The sequence below is a fragment of the Falco biarmicus genome, chromosome 16, assembly GCF_023638135.1.
Source record: "Falco biarmicus isolate bFalBia1 chromosome 16, bFalBia1.pri, whole genome shotgun sequence".
NCBI classification, from domain to species: Eukaryota; Metazoa; Chordata; class Aves; order Falconiformes; family Falconidae; genus Falco; species Falco biarmicus.
In genome coordinates, this window is record NC_079303.1 from 9,734,771 (window position 1) to 9,756,931 (window position 22,161).

General features: G+C 50.4%; 1 protein-coding gene across 1 annotated transcript; it reads left to right on the top strand.

Moving 5' to 3' along the window:
• Nucleotides 1-802: 802 nt before the first annotated feature.
• Nucleotides 803-15,335, top strand: LOC130159864 (vigilin-like). The gene is made up of 11 exons (XM_056361895.1): nucleotides 803-825; nucleotides 1,414-1,614; nucleotides 2,552-2,588; nucleotides 10,848-11,054; nucleotides 11,532-11,747; nucleotides 12,595-12,801; nucleotides 13,016-13,117; nucleotides 13,745-13,789; nucleotides 14,437-14,523; nucleotides 14,687-14,818; nucleotides 15,121-15,335. The coding sequence occupies exons 1-11, from the start codon at nucleotides 803-805 to the stop codon at nucleotides 15,328-15,330; spliced, it is 1,467 nt and encodes a 488-aa protein (XP_056217870.1). The 3' UTR covers nucleotides 15,331-15,335.
• Nucleotides 15,336-22,161: the final 6,826 nt, after the last annotated feature.

Below are 22,161 nucleotides of genomic sequence, written 5' to 3' on the forward strand. Positions count from 1 at the left end.
GGGATGGGGATGGGAGCGGAAATCCCAGCCGTGGAGGAGTCTGGATCAGTTCTGCTGAAGGGAGTTTGCTGCTGTATGCAATTCCTAAATCAAAGCACCTGCTGCTTCAACAATGATGAAAATATCAAATTAATTAAAAGCACTGAGGAAAAAACCAGGGCAGCGAGTGAGTGATGAGAAGCAGAGCTTTGATCAGCTCATCAACAAGAGCGCTGCTGGGGGTAATGGCTCCTGGCCCTATGGCAGCAGCTTTACCACTGATTTCAGTGGGGGCAAGGTGATAGTTCCAGCGCAGCGACGCCATGCCATACATCTGGAGACTGCTCTGCTCATCCCTACAGTAAAATGCTTTTGGTAATTTGATTTGCCTTCCTGCTGCTAAACGCCAGGCAGCCGGGGCGCGGGGGGGATTGCCTGGCTCTGTTCTGAACGAGCCAGTGGCTGGGACTGCACAGCCGGCTTTGCTCTGGTGGGGTGTCTGAGTGTCCCCCGTGTGCAGCTCCCGATGCCGCCTGCCTGGGGTGGGTGTGCTAACCAGGCACCCCGTCACTTACTCCTCTAGAACAGACCTTACAGAGGGGTTCGATTAAGGCATCAGCCAGAGCTGTCTCTGTGTCCCCTGGGGCTGGGTGAGATGTAAAGGGAAACTGAGTTCAGACACAGCTAACACCCTTTAACTCTAGCGCAGAGCTGGCGTAGGCTGCTGAGGGCAGGGGTGGAACTGTTAGTGCTTTTAAGTACTTGTGAAACCTCTTGCAAAAACAGTTTGGGTCTGGAGCTGAGCCGGCTCTGGTGTGGGGAGATGGGTCAGGTGGCTTTTGAAGGGTGCGTGTCCCCAGCCTTGGCCCTATAACGCTGTGAGAAGGGGCAGGAAATACACCCGTACCCTACACTGCCCTGACACTGCCGCAATTACTGTGTCCAGCTTGTGAAGTATTTCACCAAAGACTGACCGTTGACCATGCATGTGCTGAAGTCCTTTTGAAAGTGTACCTGAGCATCCCCTGCCAAGCTTCAACGAGGTCGCCGCGTTGCTGGCATTGGAGTTAGTGCTGTGGCACAGCTGGATCCTCAGTGGTGCTTCCAACAGTCTGCGGTGGCGATTGAAGCAGGTTCCATTAGTGCTGTGATCCCTTGCGTGAAGCGACTCTGTTTTGGTGCCTCGGAATCAAAGCATCAGATAATTGTGGTGCTGCCAGCTTGCTGCGAAAGCGGGTGAATCAGTGGGCTTGTTTCTTCTTTGCAAGTTAACAACCCTGTGCAAGTCATGCTACTGGAATGAAAGGTCATGAAGGTAAAAAGTACTGTTGCGTTACTGAATGATACTGCTACAGTCCTAGAAAACAGCAATTTTCCTTCTGCCATGGGGAGAGTACTAAAAGCATTGTGCTGAGATTGTTTCTTTCCCTGCAGGATTATTTCCACGAGCTCATCTGCATCACAGAAAGGGGAGAAGTTTGTTGTGCCTCTCCGAGCTATAGGTGCCCGAGCTATCCTGGACTTCCCCGACCAGGTGAACTTCTCAGCCTGTCCAGTCAAGTACAGCACCCAGAAAACGCTGCTGGTTCGCAATGTTGGTAACCGGGAGGCCCGCTACTGCATCAGCACGCAGAGGTAGGGAGCTCATCTTTTTTTGTGCAAAACACTGTGGCGTGATAATATAGTTGGGAAACAGCGACAAAAAGGAACCGGAGCACCTGAGCTGCCGTGCTGCTGCCGTGGCTGGAGATGGGCAGGGCACGTGGGTTTTGCTGTTGATTATAGTGTTTGAAGCATGGCGCAACCTCTGCTAAAACCCTGCAAGCTGCAGAGTGGAGTTTTATAGTGCAACGGTGTCTTCAGAGCACAGTCGTGCAAGACTGATTCTGTTAGACTGAAGGAGCAATTGTAAGAAGGCAGCTGGACTGCCCTTGGGCTGTGGAAGATCCTGCGGGGCAGACGACAGCTCTAGGAGCTCAGTTCCTGCAGACCAAGGGCAGTGTTAAGAAATGGGCAAGCTCTGAGCTGGTGGAAGAGACATTTAAGAATTTATCAGCAGCTTTATCAGCAGTTTGTCTAGAGTAGCAAGTGCAATCAGAGATTGTAGATCAAAGCAATTGGTATCGAGACCCTGACAAAAACAGGGTGTGGTCCAGGACCTGGTTCTCCAGTAGGTTTGATCTGGTCCCTGGGATCAAATATTCTTCATTAGAATGAGCTCTTAAGTGGAGATGAGCTGGCAGCGGCTTCAAAACTACACTTTAGCCCCAAACCAGAATGCCAATGGGCGCACCGGCAAAAGATGTAGCAAATACCTGGTGCGTGGGTTGGGAGCCTTTTCTAGAGCTTTGTCTCTCTCAGATCTCCTGGAAAGTGCTCTAGCATGCTGTAGTAGCCACCACCAACCTCCTTGATCCTCAGCACCTTCTGAAATGGTTATGTGGCCCTGTTGGACAAATATACCCATTCCCTGGGAGGCCACAAGCACGTGGTATTTGGGCAGTCTCCTGGTCAAGTGCCCGATGTGTGCTGTGTCGTGGACAGCCTGTACTGTTCCTGTTGGTCTGAGAAGACAGTCACTGTTTTTCCAGTTTGCTGAACTGGAGAAGGTAATGCATTTTGGACACTGCACCTGCAAGGAAACCAGTTCAGCTGGCTGGTAGTTAGCTCCGAGTTGCTTGGTCCCAGAGGTCTTGGTGCAGGAGCTGAGGTCCAGAACGCAGCAAAGACGTGCCATCTGCCTTAGTGCACCTGAGTTGCTTCAGTTTCTTCCCCAGGAAAACAGGGGTCAAGAGAAGGCTCTTTGCTCTTTCTCCTGGGAAGCGTGAAGGTCCAAGAGGCTCCTACCAAAGCCTGGCAAGGCTATGGAAGCTTCCAGGATGCTATTCAAGCAGGCTGCTGCTTTTCACTGTGGAAATACGTAGGCAGGACCTTGTAAATCCCTGTACAGCTTCCCTCTGGGATTTCCAGATCTAGTCGTCACCACCAAAACAGATACCCAGTCGTGTCTGGCATCTCTTGGCAATGTCCTTGCCAACTCTTCTGTTGAGTGATCCAGCGTGTGTTGAATCCTGCTTGATACGATTTTTATGCTGAACTTCAGCAATTGAATGTTCGGGCGCCATTTGTCGCGACGGAGGGAAGACACAGTCACTCAATATGAGTGATCAGCAGACGTCGTTTATTGTTTCTCACAGTCACCTTTTATACCTTGTTATAATTAGCTCATACATATTACAAAAGTTAAGCTCATTATTGGTTAGTTGCCTAAATACCAAGCCCGCCCCTTGTTTCTCTTCTGTAGTTTTCTGTTCCCACCTGCAACATTCTTTTCCCACCGCAATCTTCCTGTTATTGTGTAACAAGGACAGCCAAGGACAGTGTATTTTTGCTTTACTTCAGATAAGCTGAGAGCGATGTGCATTTTTGTCCAGCCAGCTGGACTATGTCTATGTGACCCTTTTCAGCTAGCCAGTTATCCACATTCCAGCTGATGTTTTGGGGAGGAAAGGTTGATTGCAATGACTGCATTTCCTCGGAGAGCAAATTCCCGTCTGTGGGAGCCCTAAATCAGTGAGGCCAGGTCCCTGGGCTCGCAGGGGGTCTGTGAGGCTGAGGAAAGTGTCGGCACTCCTTACCTGGGACGGCGTTGAGCGGTAGCACCTAACAGCTGCAGGCAGCGTACCTGCTGTGATATTCACTGCAGTTTCTTCCCCTCCAGCTCTGGTAGGATGGCAACCTTCTTCAGCCTGCTTTTGCAGTAGTGCGCAGGGCAGGGTGCTTTGCTGGCCCCGAACGTTGAGGCCATCCGGCTGTAGGATGCTGAATTGCCTCGCGCTGTCCCGGCTTCCAGCACAGCGAGGTATCCCTGCCCCTTCTCCGGGGCTGGGGAGAGTTCGGAGGTGGAGGGTTCTGCGGGGAAGGCAGGGACAGGACTTGGAAGTGCCTTTGGGCGTCAGCACCTGTGTCCTCATGGTGCTGAGAGGTGGGGCAGGCTCTCCAAAGGGTGTCTCTGAAGCTTTGAAATTCCGTTTGGGGCAGGAAGGAAATGCTTCTAGCCCAGAGGGAGGCACTGGAAGTGACACTTCAAAGCTGGGGTGATGTAGGGGGGTCCTTGTGTGACTTTTCAGAGTTGGACGGCTGTAGGTGTATAGGAGTTAGTCTGAACCCAGAGCTGATCAGGAAACTGCCTTCAACTGGAGCAATTTTAAAGGGCTTCTGAGCAAATAAAGTTCAATGTAATTAGGTCAGAAATGCCTTGAAGGCCAAAACTAGTTTCGCACTGTTCTCTGTTTTTAATTGCACAGTGCATGACTTCTCTGCAAGATCAGTGTGTTAACAGAAAAAGTCTGTAGTTACAGAAAAAGTCTGTAGTCCCTGCATGCACAGGCTATCTGCCCTGGCTGAAACCTGACAGGATAACAAACGGTGATTGCTTCAGGCAGCTTCCCTATGCAGATGTCCCAGGAACCCCTTTGGAAGAGTAACCCAGAGAGGGTGCTTCAGGGAAACCGCAGGCATGTCCAAGGCGCGGAACCAATGTGCAGGACATGCACGGGAGAGTCTGTGTTCAGTAGCCACCTTATAGCTTGAAGTGAGCTTTCCAAATCCATTTTCCTCCTGCCTAACCCAATTGGAAGAGTGAGTTCCACCGCATTTTTTTGTGATGTACTGAATGTATTCTTTTTAAAATCAGGTGCCACCTTCTTGGCTTTGCTTCACGCTTTGTGCTGTCCCCTTTTTCTATGTACAAGAAACTGCACTGAAGACAGAGCGTTGATGGTTCTACTCAGCTGCAGGGGAACTGCCATGGAGGCTGTAAGAGAGGGGCAGGGCCGGGCGCAGGCCGGGGGGTTTATCCGTTCTGAGCCCCTCGACCCCTGCTGTGCATATCTGACAGCCCTGCCTCGCTCACAGCCGCTGTCCCAGAGGGAACAGAGCCCAGGAGAGAAAGTTCTCTGTCGGCTCAGGGGAAGCACACATGCATGGGTGCAGCACGCTCGTGTTGCAGCCAAAGTGATAAACCAGCCTTGCTTAGCGCAGCTCTCCGTGCAACAACCTCCGTGGCTGCAAGGATCTCAAGCCTCGACTCTGAGCGCTCGATGGAGCTCCCTCCCAGCCAGCCGAGATTCCCGACCGTCCTGACGTGGCGCTTTCCCTCCCAGCAGCGCCCATGCCCATTGAGTGCCTTTCGCTTGCAGCCGGCTGTAATGCCGGCATCACCCCTGCACTCCAGTTTTTGGCCTCTCTGAGTGTTGCTCACTAGAATAGCCCCGAGAGTGACACCCCCCCCCCCCCCGCCCCGTGCCGGCTGCCCCCATTGTGTCCGTAGGGATAGCGGTTTGCCTGCGGGCATGGCGGGATGGTGTTTCTTCCAGGAACCACATGGATGGCAGGGTGAGCCCTGGGGGGGCTTGCGCCGCCCGGGCTCAAAGCTGGGGAGGCGGATTCCCCGCTCGCAGGGACTGGGGGCGAGGGGAAGTGTTTTAGGGATGGATCGTGGGGGCCGGAGGGAGGGATTTGAGGGACGGACGCCGAGGAAGGCCTCCTGCCTGCAGCGATGGCTCAGGCCCAGGGCAGGGCCCTTCTCTGGGTGCCACGGGGTCGATTGCAAAGGACCAGGCCGCCCCACGCAGGGAGCAGGTGCGTGCCGGGGTGCCAGGGGCCCTGCCTGGCTGTTCCCAGCCCAGCCCCGGCTGGGGCCAGCCCTGCGCTGCAGCCCTGGGGCCGAGGCGCAAGGAGCCGGGCATTGCTGAGGGTGCTGCACCCTGCCGGGCCCCGCCGCCAGCTGCCGGCTGCCCTGGGCTGCCCCTCGCTCCCCCAGCTCTGCCTGCTGCCAGCGCCGGGGGCACCGCCACGGGGCTTGCCCCCTGCCCACAGCTGCCCTGACCCACGTCTGCAGCTGTACGTGGTGCCCACATCGCACAGCTGGGGCGGGGGTGGCAGGTCTCTCTGGGGGCAGCCTGGGACTGGGGGCAAAGCCAAGCCCATCCCTCGCTTGTGATCTTTGTCTCCAGGGAGAGCCAGTGCAGACGTGTGCTGCGCTGGAGAGTGTCGCGCAGGGAGGTGACGGCCGACTGCAGAGCAGCACTGAGACCCGCGCGACAGCAACGGCAGCCGGTGGCCGCAGAGCAGCCCGGGGGAGCTGGTTCCCTCGACGGGCCCCAAAGCAGCCTTCCTCAGCCCCTGCTTTTGGTGACGTGTGGAGCAGCGCAGGGATGTCTCTCAGGCTTCCAGGCCTGAGGAGGCTTTCCTCCTCAGGGGCACTGTTACAAATCCTGCTCCCAGGATTAAAGCACCCCTCCCCCCCATGGATCCGAGGCTGTGTGTCCAGCCCCCTGGAGCTGGGTACAGGTGCCCTGAGCGGTCTCTCTGGGAGGATGGGGCCACCTGCCTGGTGGCTCTGACACAGAAATGATGAGCTCAAGCCCTGTGACTGTGGCCAGCCGGTTCAAAGCCTCCGAGTGCCTCAGTCTTTCTGCCCAGGAGCGTTTATCCCAGGCACTGTTTCAGGGTGTGAAGATGGGTGCCGGTGATGTTCTGGTGCCTCCACCTGGCTCCCACTTCAAGGTTGCGATGCCTGAGGTCAGGGACCATTTGAAGGCCCTGGCGGAGATCTTCAGGGACTTTGTGTTCCATTTTGTGTTGCCTTAGGGCTACAGCGTGCTGGGGTTTGGGGGCGACAAGGTTGTGGTATGCCAGAGGTTAAGCGAGTGAAGCGTTAAAGCGTGTTATTGTTATGGACAGAATCTGGGTTTGTTGGCTCTGAGTTCCTGGGGTTATGGTAGTGTGATCTTATTATGTGTTCTTTGTGTGGTTTTGGTTTGGTTTTTTTATGTGGAGAGTGCCTTTTTTCATCTTTTTGGCCTTTGCAGGGTTTGGATGGGGGCCTTTGGTTTGTATACAATGTTTCTTCTGGTTGTTTTTCTGCTGTCTGGTGGATGGTGGTGTTTTTTCTGTCTTGTCAACCAGTAACGATGGTTTCTATATCTCCTGCAGGTCAGGCAGTGTTACTTCTGATGTGGTCTGACTCATTTCTGGTGAGTTGGTAGGTAGGTATGGAGGACTTGTGGTCCCTCCATGGAGGATGACTGCTAGAGGACTAAGAGGCAGATCTGTGGAGGGGTGAGAGGACTGCTGGCCCATAAGTAGTGACTGTCAGAGGACTAAGTGTACTTGAATTTACGCGGGCTTCCAAATTCATGGTTGTTTCTCCTGCCTTGCGGAAAAGCCATGGGAAGTCACCAGCCACGCAGAAGAACAAGAGGATTCCCAAGCCTGTGTGGCTTTCTGGTTTTGCTTTCGAGTAAGAAAAGTCTTGTCTCTGCACGAGTACAACTAAACCGGTCAATTTCATTCACCACAGAAAGCAGGGAGCAGAATTTTTGTGCTGTGCCTCACATGGCTGCCAGGGCATGGTGAGAAGCAGCAAGAGAATTCCTCCCTGTCACCTTCTCCAGGGGAGCAGTGCTGCACTTTCACCGGGTGAGCTCTGGTTCTGCATGAGTGCAAAAGGTTCGAGTCAATTTTCTCACCACAGAAAGCAGGGAGAAGAACTTTTGTGCTTCTCCCCACATGGTTGCAAGGGCAGGGAGAGAAACAGCAAGAGAATTCCTTCCTGGCACCTTCTCCAGGGAGCACTGCTGCACTTTGTCAAGGTGAGTTTCTTTGGGCTGTGCATGATTGCCAATGAAAAGAGGCCAATTTTGCTCACCACAGAAATCAGGGAGCAGAATTTATGCTCTGTGCCTGACAGGGCTACCAGGGCAGGGTGAAAAGCAGCAGGAGAATTCCTTCCTGGCACCTTCTCCAGGGGAGCAGGGCTGCATGTTCCCAAGGTGGCTTCTTTTGGAATGTGAATGATTCCAGGTATGAGAGGTCAATTTTCTTTTTCTCAGAGCAGAAAGCAGGGAGCAGCACTTTTGTGCTGTTCCTTACATGGCTGCAAGGGGAGGGTGAGAAACAGCAAGAGAACTCCTTCCTTGCACCTTCTCCAGGGGAGCAGTGTTGCGCTTTTACTTTTCCAAGGTGACTTCTTGGGTCTGTGTATTATTGCAAATGTGCCGTGTCAATTTTGCTCACCACAGAAATCAGGGAGCAGAACTTTTGTGCTGTGCCTCACACGTCTGCCAGGGCAGGTTGAGAAGCAGCAAGAGAATTCCTTCCTGGCACCTTCTCCAGGGGAGCTGTGCTGCACTTTCCCAAGATGATTTTTTGGGGCTCTTAATGATTGCAACTCTAAAGGGTCAATTTTGCTCACCACAGAAATCAGGGAGCAGAATTTTTGTGCTGTGCTGTTCCTCACATGGGTGCCAGGGCAGGTTGAGAAGCAGCAAGAGAATTCCTTCCTGGTACCTTCTCCAGGGGAGCCATGCTGCGCTTTCCTAAAATGTATTTTTTTGGCTCTGCATGAGCGCAAAAGGTTTTGGTCAATTTTTCACCACAGAAAGCAGGGAGCAGAACTTTTATGATGTGCGTCATATGGCTGCCAGGGCAGATTGAGAAGCAGCAAGAGGATTCCTTTCTGGCACCTTCTCCAGGGGAATTTCCCAGGTCCCGAGAGACTGCTGGTGCCGGCTGCAAGGGCGCTCCCAGATAAAGGGTGGTCTTGTGTGATGTTGGGGTTGGAATTGGTGATGTCTCCTTTCCTTAGTCACGTTAAGGCTTTGCAGTGACAATTTGGTGCTTCGCTCCTATTGCTCTTTTGTCATATCGCTCACAATAGCTACTGCTGTTTCCTTTTATCATATTGCATGCTATTTTCCTGTATTATAATACAAGAAACTGCCTTGGATATGTTTCAATGATTGATATGTTTGATCGATTTGATGTGGAGTTCATCTTTGCTGGGTATCCAGTCAGTCAGCAAGACATAATTTGGCGTAGTGGGCAGCATATGAAGCAAAAATGTCTTTATTTAGGAAAAAAAAGGTTCCTCGACTTGCTATTGTCAGGTGGGAACCATTGCCTTATGGTGTTTGGGCCAGAGTGGTCTGGTGGTGCTGGGCAGTTGGGCCATGCCAGGGACAGAGGGACGGGAGTAGGGGAGGGGGCGGGGGAAGGGGTTTAGGGACGGACGGGTGGGAACTGATGAAGGATTTTAGGGATGGACCGGGGTGGGCGGGGGTGTTTGTGGGTATGGGGGTGGTGGTGGGGTGTGTGTGTGCCCCACCCCGCAGCTCCCCTCGGCTGCTTCCTCCTCACCAGCACCTGCTCAGCACCCCAGAGGGGCTTCCCGGAGAGTTCCCGGAGAGCCGGGGAAGGGGCTGTCCTGCACCGCCCCTCCAGACGGGGGCCACGCAGGCAGACCCCCGAGCCCCGCCGAGGGAGGGCAGCGCCGCTGGCCGCCCCCCTCCCGCCGCGTCTCCTCACCTTTGCCCCGCGCCTCGCGCAGCCAGCGACCCCGACCGCCGCTCCCACGCGCACAGCTGGCGGGAAGAGGCGGGCCCCTCGGCCTCGTGCCCAGCACAGGCTTCGCTGCAGGCCTACGAGAGGTGAAGCCGGTCCCGGGGCACCATCTTGGTGAAGAGGAGAGAAGTGCGTGACCTGCCAACACAGGTGTGGCCCCGCCCCCATGTGCCCTTTGGTCGGTTGCTATGGGAACGAGTCGGGCTCTTCCCCTAGCAACCGGCTGACAAAGGGCACACAGGGGAGGGACCACCCGTATGTTGGGAGGTCACACACATCTCTCTCCTTGGCCACGATGGCGGCAGGCCCCTGGGCCTCGTGCCCAGCATAGGCTTAGCTGCGGGCCTACTAGAGGTAAGGCCGGTCCCGGGGCACGCGGTGGCACTGGCCGCGCGGGGCGGGCGGTGGGGGTTGGGGGTATAGCCTCAGCTATAGCGGGAGGAGGGTGCGGGCCCGTCTCTGCGGCCGGGCGGGTTGCGCTGCCTCCAACAAGACAGCGGCAGCAGAGAGACGGGCTCCGCAAGCGGGATGTCCAGCGAGCACCCGACTGCACTCTGTGGTCTCGGCCTTTCCCATTGGCGTGGTGTGGCCCACGTGCCGCCAGGGCAACCCTCCGCAGCGAGCGGGGGTGCGGGGGCTGCGCGGAGGGGCTCGGCCCACCGGCCTCCTGCACCCGCCCAGCCTGCCGGCCTCCCCAGCCGCTCCCCCACGCAGTGGCCGCCCCGCACTGCGCCGGCAACGGGGAGTGCTCCGGCGGCACCCAGGGCGCGAACCAAAGCCCTGAGTCACGTCGCGCTCCCCCGTCTGTGGCGGCTGCCCCGCGGGTTGGTGGGAGGGCCGGGGCCACCCCCGAGGGGACAGGGCTGCGGGGGGCGGTCGCCCAGTCGCCTCCCCGCCGCTCTCCAGTAACAATGGTAACTTTTTCTTTGGTAGGATAAGGGCAGTTGCTCTCGGTCAGGTAGCTAGTCTTTTTTTCCCAATGCACATTAAGCTGCTTCTGAAGAGGGTACGGCCTATTGGAAGAGAGATCTGTAACCCTGGATTTTACAGCTGTTATCAGAGTGCAGAGCCATCCCAGATAAGCCCCCCTGTGCGGTTCACACCTTGTCAAAGAAAATCAAGATGGGCTATTGGTTACAGTATTTCCGCTGATACTGCCTTTCCCAAAACATACTCTTCCCTTTGCATATAGAAGCATGTTAAGCTGATACAAGTGCACTTAGGACTGTGCTGCTGCGGGGATTCAGGTCATTCACCCAGGCCGCTACCATGGCATGGAGGCAACTGTAGATCAACCGGTACAGTGTCAGCCCTCAGACAGAATGTGCTGGGAAGGCGTTGTGTTTGCTCTGAGGAGCAGTACCGCTGAGCAGCGTCTACCTGGCTTTCCCTGGCTCTGTTCCTGTGGATCTGCCAGTGCAGGCAAGGCTTTTCACAGATGCTTGGTTCTTCTGCTGCAGGCTTCAGCGACAGTTGCCATCCCCAAGGAGCACCACCGTTTTGTCATTGGAAAGAAGGGTGAGAAGCTGCAGGACCTGAAGCTCAAAACTGCAACCAAAATGCAGATCCCCCGCCCAGATGACCCCAGCAACCAGATCAAGATCAGCGGCACTAAAGAAGGGATTGAGAAGGCCCGGCACGAGATCCTGCTTATCTCCGCTGAGCAGGTACCTCAGTACTGTGATCTCTCTCATGGCATTAGCTGGTCAGCCTTTTTGCTTCCCCACGGTATAGTCGGAGTTTGTAGCCACCGTGGCTAGAGTCAGTGGCTAACGTTAGCCTGAACGGAGACGTATACTGTGCCACTCGCCGGCTGTATGAGCACCGCTGCCAGGTCCTGAAACTTCTTGTGCTGCGTTTTGTCCATCTCTGAAGCCCAAACAAGCATTTGATAGTTGAAGTGAAGTGTCTTAGGTGCCAGCTGGGATAAGGCAGGAGATCACAGGGGTGAATATCGTAAACAAGGAGCAGCAGCAGCAACCGTATTTGTAGATTGAAAGAGGTGGAGATCTACAAGCCCGCAAACTGAGAAGGTTGCTTGGGCCAGAGTGTCAGGCAGGACACCCCTGGGAGCTTAGCTGTGCCTGGCAGAGACTGTAATATAGAGGGCAGTTCCCACCAAGGTCTGTTGTGGGCTCTTCCAGGATAAGCGTGCCGTGGAGCGGCTGGAAGTGGAGAAAGTGTACCACCCTTTCATTGCTGGCCCTTACAACAAGCTGGTGAGGGAGCTCATGCAGGACACAGGGACGCGCATCGACATTCCTCCACCCAGTGTCAACAAGACCGAGATAGTCTTCACCGGAGAAAAGGAGCAACTAGCCCAGGCTGTGGCTCGCGTTAAGAAGATCTATGAGGAGAAGGTACGGATGGTCCATAAAGCTTCCCACCTTCCCCTGGCACCCGCTCCTAGGCACTCTTCCCTTCTTGTTCTACTTTTGTGCATCCCTCGGTTGCATCTGGCTCAGCAGCCCTTGCAGTACATGACCCCGAATCCTACCGTTTCCTCACTCGGCAGAGTGGGAGCTGGGCTGATACTATCCGGGAGGTGACAGATTTCTGGCTTTTCTGTATCGTGGGAATTAGCAGGCCACCAAGAGCTCCCCTGGCTCTTGTTCACACCGGGGCTACTAAGGAAGGAAAGAAGCGTGAAGTCTACAGTGGTGGCCAGCTGACAGTATCAAAGTTGCTACATAAGCAGAAGTTGCTGAAGAGTGAATGTCACTCCAGTTTATTTCCCACAGCCAACGCTGCTGTGAATATCCTTGTTGTGGGTTGCTGGGCTGTTTCTCCTCGTGGTTAGGTCTGTATTTGTACCGGTCTGGATTTCAACAATCGGCTTATAGCCTGCACAGTGTTGCATCACAGCACTGCCTGGGAGACGGCTGGGAGTTGAACCCTGTTGTCCAACGGGGGGACGGGGACGACGACAACGACATGCCTCTGTGTGTGTGTGTGGTCTCTTGCATGCCGTGTCCCAGGGAGCTTGACCCAGCATGCTAGTTTTGTACTTGCCCTGTGAATTTTTGAGCACAAGGCTTTCTGTAGGCAGGGGTCCAAGGGGTGCTAGGGTGCTGCCGAGCCACTGTGCTCAGCTTGGCTTTGCTCTTTGCTGGGTGCAGAGTTTGACTGCATCTTGTGCCTCTTCCTGTCGCTCTTGTCCTTCCCCGCCCCCTTGTGATTGATGCCTCGGTGTCTCTGCCCCTACAGAAAAAGAAGACTACTACTCTTGCAGTGGAGGTGAAGAAGTCCCAGCACAAGTATGTCATCGGCCCCAAGGGGAATTCCCTGCAGGAGATCTTGGAGAAGACTGGAGTCTCTGTCGAGATCCCACCCACTGACAGTAGCTCGGAGACGCTGATACTGCGAGGCAAGCCTGAGAAACTTGGGCAAGCATTGACTGAAGTCTATGCAAAGGTACTGACAAGATGGGCTAGGCCTCCTTTGAAGGTCCCGCGAAGATACATTTGTGAGCACTGACAGGTGTAGCGGGGGTGCTCTCTCTTGGGCCATTAGAGGTGCAGCTTAGAAGTCAATACCGGAGGTGCAGCATGGGAATTGGAACTGAATTGTTGTGAAGGCCTCTCCCAGTTTGTCCATCAAACAGCTTCTCTGTTTTTCTGTCTCTCAGGCCAACAGTTTTACCGTCTCCTCGGTCTCTGCCCCCTCTTGGCTTCATCGTTTCATTATCGGAAAGAAAGGACAGAACCTGGCCAAAATAACTCAGCAGATGCCAAAGGTATGGATGAGCTGGTTAGCTTAGCACCCCCGGCGTAGAAAAAGGTTTAGTCCAGATCACTCGTCACGGAAGAGAGAGGTGTCTTCTAGCGTGGGTAAACCCAGGGGGAAATGACACAGATCTTTGCTGTTCAAGGGAACCCTCTCTTTTACTGCTGCAAACACTGCTCATCCTATGTTATTGTCATGGGTTGAGCCCTTCCAAGGAAGCTTTATGTGGTGCTGTTTTGAGAACTGATGTAGTAGGATACCTGGAAATGGCGAGTGCAGCAAGGCTTCTCCCTGGTGAGTTAGACGGTATCTAGATAAAGGCTAGATGAGTAAACTTCTCCAAAGCCCTTGCAGAAACTGGGACAGCACCAGAGCCTTGGGCTCTAGGCACTGCCATATGGCCGAAATCGTTAAGTTACTGACTTGTAAAATTGTGGGGATTTGGTTTGGGCTTTTTGGGAAGGAGCACATCTCTTAGTGGCAGGGATCGATGGTGTAGGCCTGACCAAGAGCATTGGCCTGGCTTGGATCTTGGCAAATTCTTAAGAGGTTCATTGTCTTTCACCTCAAGGTTCACATCAAATTCACTGGAGGAGAGGATAACATCACTTTGGAAGGACCTACGGAAGATGTGCATGTGGCTCAGGAACAGATTGAAGCCATGGTCAAGGAACTGGTGAGCTGGAGTTACTAGTTCCAGTAAGAAACTGGGGGAAGAAGGGGCAACAGAGCAGAGGTGATGAGGTGTTTATCACATCCATAGGATGTCTTGACATGCTTAATCGAGGTTGCAGAAGACAAATTGTGTGGCAGGTGGATGACACCCCTTGGTTATGAAACTCATCCATAGCATTCTTGAAAAGTCAGCATTCATTTTTTTGCTGCAGAGAAGGAAGGATTCTCTTTGTTATAGCTGGAGAGGCATGTAAGTAAGTCTTTTCAATGTTTCATGAGCACAATGCTCTCTTCTCAAAGCAGAGGAATGCTTGTGCTCTGCTTAATAGCAGAAGTGCTTGTTCCCTCCTACGTGCCTGGATAACCCTGGGGCAAAGCAGAGCTCTACTGGCTTGGGTAGAGCTAAAACACCTCAAGAGGAGGGAGCTGTCGACGCTGTTTTGGCTGAATGGAGGCAGGGGGTAGTACCTGTTATGTGAAGGCTATAGGGGAACGTCCTTGCCTTTGTTTAGTCTTACAAGTCCCTCGTATAGAGAACTTCCTTGGGTCTAAGCCTATTTTCAAAAGCTCGTTTATCAGAGTTCCTGAAGTCAGGCCTCCCTTGCCACGACAGTGTAATCTTCAGTTCTCCCTTCCTTTCTCCCTTAGGTTGAAAACAGCTTTTCTATTTCTGTCCCCATCTGCAAACAGTTCCACAAGAACATCATAGGGAAAGGAGGTGCCAACATCAAGAAGGTGAGATATTGCTCCTAACTCAAGTGCTCGTGATGATCGCTGCCTGCAGCAAAAGCCCACTGGATGCTCTCTCCTGCTCATTGGTGATGTCAAATATAGCCTGCAAGGGCTTTTCTTCTGACATGGGACACTTCTGAGATGATTTTTTTTTTCTTTGTGGCAGATCCGTAAAGAAAGCAACACCAAAATTGATTTCCCAGCAAAGAACAGCAGCTCGGAGACAATTGTTATCACAGGCAAGAGGGCAAACTGTGAGGCTGCTCGCCACAGGATTCTTGCCATCCAGAAGGAGCTGGTAAGTGAAGCGACTGGCCTTTTGCGGTTGAGGGACTTGACAATGTTGCTAGAAGACACAGATACAGACGTGGTTGTAATGGATGAGGGCAGGGTGGAGACAAACGTGTCGGTCTGTTCGTGACTCGTAAACCAAAGTCTGTGACTGCTCCTGTCAGGAGTAGCCAGTCTCCAAGCCCTCTGCTCAGGCATTTCTTCCAGCTGTATAAAGCTCCTAGCAAGGTGGGAGTCAGAGGGTAAGCAGAGTGGGTGCAAACACATTTCTGCAGCTTGACTCAAGAGGCTGGTACTGTCCTCCCTTAGGCCAACAGCACAGAGGTGGAGGTCTCTATTCCTTCCAAACTGCACAGTTCCCTCATTGGTGCCAAAGGCCGCTTCGTCTGCTCCATCGTCAAGGAGTGTGGTGGAGTCCACATCCACTTCCCCACCAAGGGCTCTGGCAGTGACACCGTGAGCATCAGGGGCCCAGCCCAGGGTGTGGAGAAAGCCAAGAAACAGCTGCTGCACCTGTGAAACAGCACAAGGTCTTAATCAATCAATCAATCAATAAATAAATAAATGGCAATGCTCTGTTTGTGTTGAGAAAGGCATCTAGTCTGACTAACTAGAAAAGAAAAGGTGGGCACCTGAAGGAGGGAAGGAGGCCATCAAGTCAGGAAATCGTTGAAGAAAGAAAATGGAAAGGTCTATTCCACCTAGATCCCCCTAGATCTATTATGAATAGAATGACCGGGTGTCCAAATCTGTGTATTATTGCAAATGTGCTGTGTCAATTTTCTCACCCCAGAGAGCAGGGAGCAGCACTTTTGTGCTGTGCCTGACATGGCTGCCAGGGCAGGGTGAGAAGCAGCAAGAGAATTCCTGCCTGGAACCCTCTCCAGGGGAACAGTGCTGCGCTTTCCCAAGCCATGTTTTTTGGTTCTGTATGGGTGTAAATGTGCTGTGCCAATTTTTCACCACAGAAAGCAGGGAGCAGAACTTTTATGATGTGCGTCATATGTCTGCCAGGGCAGGTTGAGAAGCAGCAAGAGGATTCCTTTCTGGCACCTTCTCCAGGGGAATTTCCCAGGTCCCGAGAGACTGCTGGTGCCGGCTGCAAGGGCGCTCCCAGATAAAGGGTGGTCCTGTGTGATGTTGGGGTTGGAATTGGCGATGTCTCCTTTCCTTAGTCTCGTTAAGGCTTTGCAGTGACAATTTGGTGCTTCGCTCCTATTGCTCTTTTATCATATCGCTCACAATAGCTACTGCTGTTTCCTTTTATCATATTGCATGCTATTTTCCTGTATTATAATACAAGAAACTGCCTTGGATATGTTTCAATGATTGATATGTTTGATCGATTTGATGTGGAGTTCATCTTTGCTGGGTATCCAGTCAGTCAGCAAGACATAATTTGGTGTAGTGGGCAGCATATGAAGCAAAAATGTCTTTATTTAGGAAAAAAAAAAATGTTCCTCGACTGGCTATTGTCAGGTGGGAACCATTGCCTTGCGGTGTTTGGGCCAGAGTGGTCTGGTGGTGCTGGGCAGTTGGGCCATGCCAGGGACAGAGGGACGGGAGTAGGGGAGGGGGCGGGGGAAGGGGTTTAGGGAGGGACGGGTGGGGATGGACCAGGGTGTGTGGGGGTGGGGGGTGGGGCAAGGATGTGTGTTTGTGGGAGTGGGTGTATGGGGGGTGGGGGAGGTGGAGGCAGGTGGGGGGGTGTGTATTGATAAATCGGGGGTGGGGTAGGGTGGGGGGGTGTGTGTTATTTAGAGAACAGAGTGGGGAGTCTGGGGGAAGGGTTTTAGGGATGGTTTGATGGAGGCCTTTAGGGAAGGACCAGGGGGTTGGGGGAAGGACTTTAGGGCTGGACGGAGGTTGGGGGAGGGACTTTAGGGCTGGACCAGGGTCTGGGGGAAATGTTTTAGGGCCAGGGCGGGGAGGTGGAGGTGGGGGATGATTTCAGGAACAGCCTGGGGTGGAGGAGGGGGTCAAGGGAAGTCTTTCAGGGTTGTTTGGGGGGAAGGATTTTAGGGACGGATGTGGTGTCTGGCGGGACGTTTGATGCCACTGTATAGATTCCACCGTATATACATTTATGTCCAGGGATTCTGTTAAGGGAAGGCTGCTGGCTCGGCAAAGGGACAAGATGTCTGAGCTCCCCAGTTACCACGCTCTGATTTGCTGTGTAGCTCTACGTTAAACACACCTGCGCACAAAGGTTAGGCCAAGCTGACTCTCTAAAGCTGTTAGAAGTGACGAATTAAGGGACCTCTCATGCAGGGAGTCAGCCTTGGGAAGGATGGGGAACAAAGAATGGGTGGGGGAAAAAAGAGCCTCCGGGTGAGGACGTTGTGGTCGCAGGAGGAGACAAGCCGATAAGAGTGCTGCGATCCGCAGAATGTTGGTTGGAATTCGGACAAAGGTAATTGTTGGGGGGGGAGATCGTGACCTCTGACTCAGATACCCCCCGAGAGAGGGCAAGGCCCCGCTTGGGGAGCACGGGGAGCTAGTAAAAAACCTCAGCAGTGCTGTCTGAGGGTGTGTGCTCGTTTGCATTAAAGCAAGCAACTTGTAACCCATCCCGTGCCTGACTGAAAATGCATGTGTAATGCGCTATGAGTGTGCAAGTGCTCTGCTGTCCATAGTGCGTACGCTCGAGGAACTGGGTGAGCACGCTCAGAGGAAACATTCCCCCGTGCTCCCAGCACTGCCATAAAGAATGCCGGCCTTCTGAAACTTGCAAGCAAGGCTTAGAGGGTTTTTCTCCCTGACCGACTTTATGGCATCATTCCCACCATACTGGAGAAAGCAAATCTTTTTTTGTTTGGTGGTGAAAGCAGCTTGGGGAGTGTCACTGAAATGGAGCACTTTTTTAACCTCAGGTCACTCGTTTGAGTGATCTTACCATGCCCCGGCAAGCAGAAGCTATCACTCCACTTTAGGCCTTGGTCTAATAGTCATGCAAAGCAATAAAGTCATTCTGAGATCTGGAACAGGCCCCAATATAAATTTTATAAAAGTGCTTCTTGGCTGCTGTTTATCTTTGCATGGGTGTTTTTCCCGTTTCTCCAGACTGTTGAAGCTCTGAAAGGCGCCAGTGAGCTGCTCTCCCTCAGTTTGCTCCTTTGCCTTTGGGGAGTGCGGTTCATGTTTTCTTCATGGCTCTGCAGAGGAGAAGATCCATGAATACACCACCTTGCTTGAATTGATCTTGCTGGAAAGTGGTTGAAAGCTTATGGCTGCCCCATCTTGCAAATGGCATACGTTCTGGTTCTCATTTGATGGGCAGCGTGTCGGCTTGTCGGATAACTGAAGAACAATTCAGTTGCTCAAAGCAGCAATGCTGATAGGCAGAGTTTACATACTTCCTTGCACAAAGCAGTTCTGGGCTTTTTTTTTTTAATCGAGGGCACTGCTCCTGCTGCAGTTGTCCAAACATGCCCTAACGAAACAGTTAAATTAGCATGAAGAAAGTTCTAAGAACATGAAATACGCCTTTAACTTATTTTGTTATACAATTAGACCTGTCTAGATTGAACCCAAAAGTATGAAATTTTGCCTGCCACCAGCAGGCATCTGCACAGATGATGACCTCTCATCATCTTTCTCAGCTGAGCACCTTTGACTATCAGCAGCTGTTCATGAGGATTTCTGTTTCCTAACACATAAAAAAGGCTCAGGTATTGTTCTTCCTTGAACAATACACAGGAACACACTGCAATCGGGTATTTTTTCCTAACGAAACCCAAAGAAATCTGTTGTGATCCAAGAGCCACAGTTTGACTGCAAATACTACTCTGGTGACTGAAGGCAGGACTTTGTGTTAGATCGTTCTTTGTTCTGTTTCTTCACTATACAAATACAATTAAATGAATACAAATATCTGAAAGCTCCTTTGAGATACACTTTAAGGGTATGTTGAATCACATCCTCTTGTAGTCTTCTTAGCTCGTTTTAGAAATACTGATAGATTAGGTTTACAAAAATCTGGATAGCTCATATATATATATAGCTATATACATATACACACACACACTCTCTCACATGATCTTCAAAAGAAACCCATTATTTTGGTAGTAAGAATACAAAGCAAGTCACAGTTCACAATGATTGACAGTACTGCTGGAGTGTGGCTACACATCATAAAAGAGAAAGCTTAAGGTCACCGTCTGACATGAACTTTGAGGAACAGGCAGGCCCCTCAGAACTCTCAAAACACATACAGAAATCAACAGCTGGACATTACTAATACTCTTCAGTCTTGATAGCAGCTTACAGAGAACCTATTTTTTCCCCTCTATAGAAGCTTCATATAAATCTATCCCCAACCACTTCACTTCTCTGTATCTTCATTTCTCAGCCCTCGTGTATTGGATGGTTCCTCCTTTTATACCACTCTCATTCATGTCATCAGTGCAATACTTACATCAAAACCATCCAATACTTAAGACTATTCTATAGGGCATAACATGGACTAAGGAAAATAGATGGAAAAAAGTTCTAGAGAAGAATCACCTTTCTTGATCAAAGCTTAGACTTGGATACCTTTTTTCTGTTCTCTGCTTAGATCTGAGGACTAATATCCCCGCTGCCAAAACTTTCCGCAATTCCGAGGGAAACATAACAAACCAGAACAAATCAGTATTCTTTGGTCCCATGCATGTAACTTGCACCGGATACATTGTAGGAACAAACTGATTTCAAGAACGGACAAACTTTAAATTGTTCTTTCTACGCATATACTTTACCTGTCTTTCTACTACGTCAGTCTCATATTTAAAGACTTGTTCCCTTAAATCAGTACACTTGGCATTTAAATCCTTGTTTCACTCTTCTATTAGATAAACTTGCTTTTCTGTATCAGCTCTAAGTTTGTTGAAAATGTCATTAAAACAGTCCTGCCCATAATCCACTATTTTTTCTTTCATGATCCCCTTGTTCTGCATCTCTTCCCATTGCTGATGGAGTAAAAAGGTTTTCACTCTGGAGCTGGGCCAATCGCTCCTGCAAGGACTCCTGTTTTATTACAGGTTCGCTTACTGGATCTTTCTCAAGTTGTCGAGCATGATCACATTCCTGTGCCCGACACTGGCCTTGACTTAATTCTTTTTTGTCATTTCTAAAAGCAAAGCTTTTTCTCTGAGCATTTGCTTCAACTGGTGAAGCTCATTTTCTAGCCTGTTAGCTTTGCTTTTAGCTTTACACAGCTGCAGAGACAAGCTCTTGTTGGTTTCTTGCACGTCAGAGAGGTCACGATGGAGCTCGACTTGCAAGCAAAGGCATTCATCACGTTCTCTGGGAAATCTTCGTTCAGCATTGCTTTTTGATGACAAATGAAGTTCAAGTTCTTGAACTGCAGCGTTCAGGGAGGAACGAAATGATTCAATTTCTGTCTCTAGTCTGTCTTTGCTTTTGTTCGTCTGCTCAAGTTTGGAAGTCAGCACTGCAGATTCTGTCTTTACTAAGTCCAGCTCCGCGTTGAACTGAAAAAACATTTGTCTTAATGCTTCCTTGTTCAGTTTAAGTTCCTTTTTGAGAGCTTCATTTTTTTCTTTCAAGGTCTCATTTTCCTTTAAATATTTTCCTTGTTCCTCCTGGTGCCTAAGTCTTACTTGAGTGAGTTCTAGCCTTAGCACAGCAATCTCATCTTGTAGTAACTGATTCTTGTACAACAGATCCTGTTCTCTATCAGTGCTGGATTCCTGAATGACAGGGAAAATGAATAAAGAGCCAATTGGGAAATGAATCTACAAAAAACCTGCAGCAATAAACTGCATTTTAACATTTCTAGTACTGAAGCATGACTTCAAAGATGAAGTTTCAGGCAATAAGCTACTCTGTGAACCCATGCACATGTACAATGTACGTACACAACAGAAGTGCAACATATCCTTAAAACCTAAATGAACATCCCAAATACACAGTTTCGTTTTTTTCCCCCCTTAAACCAGCAACCAAAGCTTTTAAAATGACAGCGCTTTCTTGTATGTGCATGCCTTTATAATACTGCCTTTAAGGTTGAATTAGTTGTGCTACAGATCTGGTAAAAACAAGGCTAGAAAGGGTAATTTCCTTCTCAAATGTCTTCTGAACACTTATCCTTTTGTATTACTGAAAGTTAGCTATAAGACTCAATCACCCCCGGAATGCAATAGTCCTGTATATTTCCTCTTTATTGTATGTATAACTTTTTTCCACTTGAACACATTCACCCTACATTTATTGGGCAGCACAGCCAAGAACAAAAAGGCTTCAAGGCACTGCACATTCTTTAGGAAATTCAGTAAACTCTTTTCAAGATCTTTTTTAATACAGTGTTTATGATTGCTTTTTCTCCTCCAGTTACTCTGACTCTTACAGAGAGTTGAATTCATTGCTGATAGTCGATCATAAAATTTTAGTTATGTGGAGGTGGCAAAGAAAGGCATACTTGAAGTAAGTTCAATAAGGGAATAACTAATTTTAAAAAAAAAAGCAATGGAAACACAAACACTGTCAAACAACTTTCTTCCTGGTCAACCTTGCCATAGGTAGCTAGGTGTTTCACTGCTAGAAAGCCTAAAAAGCGATGACAAAATGTCTATGAAATGGAAAATAACAGATAGGTTAAGAAACGGGGTAAATAGTGTCTTCTATTAGTTTCCTACTTGCACAAGTAATTCAGGTACATACAGGAGTGATGCTGCTTTCCAGAACTTTTAGACATAAGAGAAAACAAGAAAGGTATTTACCCAGGTAAGTTACACGGGTAAACAGTAAATAAACCATCAAGAAACAGAAAAAGCTATGTAAGATTTATTATGACTTTAAAACAAACATGGTGAAATTTGATTTATTAGAAAAAAAATCTGCTTACCTCTGATTTTTTTCCTATAGATCTTCTTGTCTCTTCTTCTAGTTCCGTTTGTCTCCCAAGGTGGTTGTTCAAAATTCCTTCTTGAAGGGCTCTGGCCCTCTTTTCCTGAGAGAGCTGTCTCTGTGTTTCATCACGTTCCTCTTCAGCCTACAGTAATACAATAAAACTGCTTGCATCTTAAGAAAAAACAGAGCTAGCAATACATCTTCCCATTCTCCCTTGCATACTTGAAAACATTTTTGATTCCCCACCGTTATGATAATCCACCTATAAATAAATAAATTTAAATTTTCTTAGGAAAATTTAAGAAGGCAAAATACAGGATGTTTTGTAGTAATTCAAAAAAAGGTCAGGCTTTGCCTGAAATACAAATGAAACCTAAATTTTGAAAAAGGAAAAAAGGAATAATAAACTGCAAAGCAAAAAAAAAAAGAACAACCCAATTGTGAACCAACTGTACTCTACTGTTCTCAAAATTTGACAATTGTTATCCAGCGCCTCTT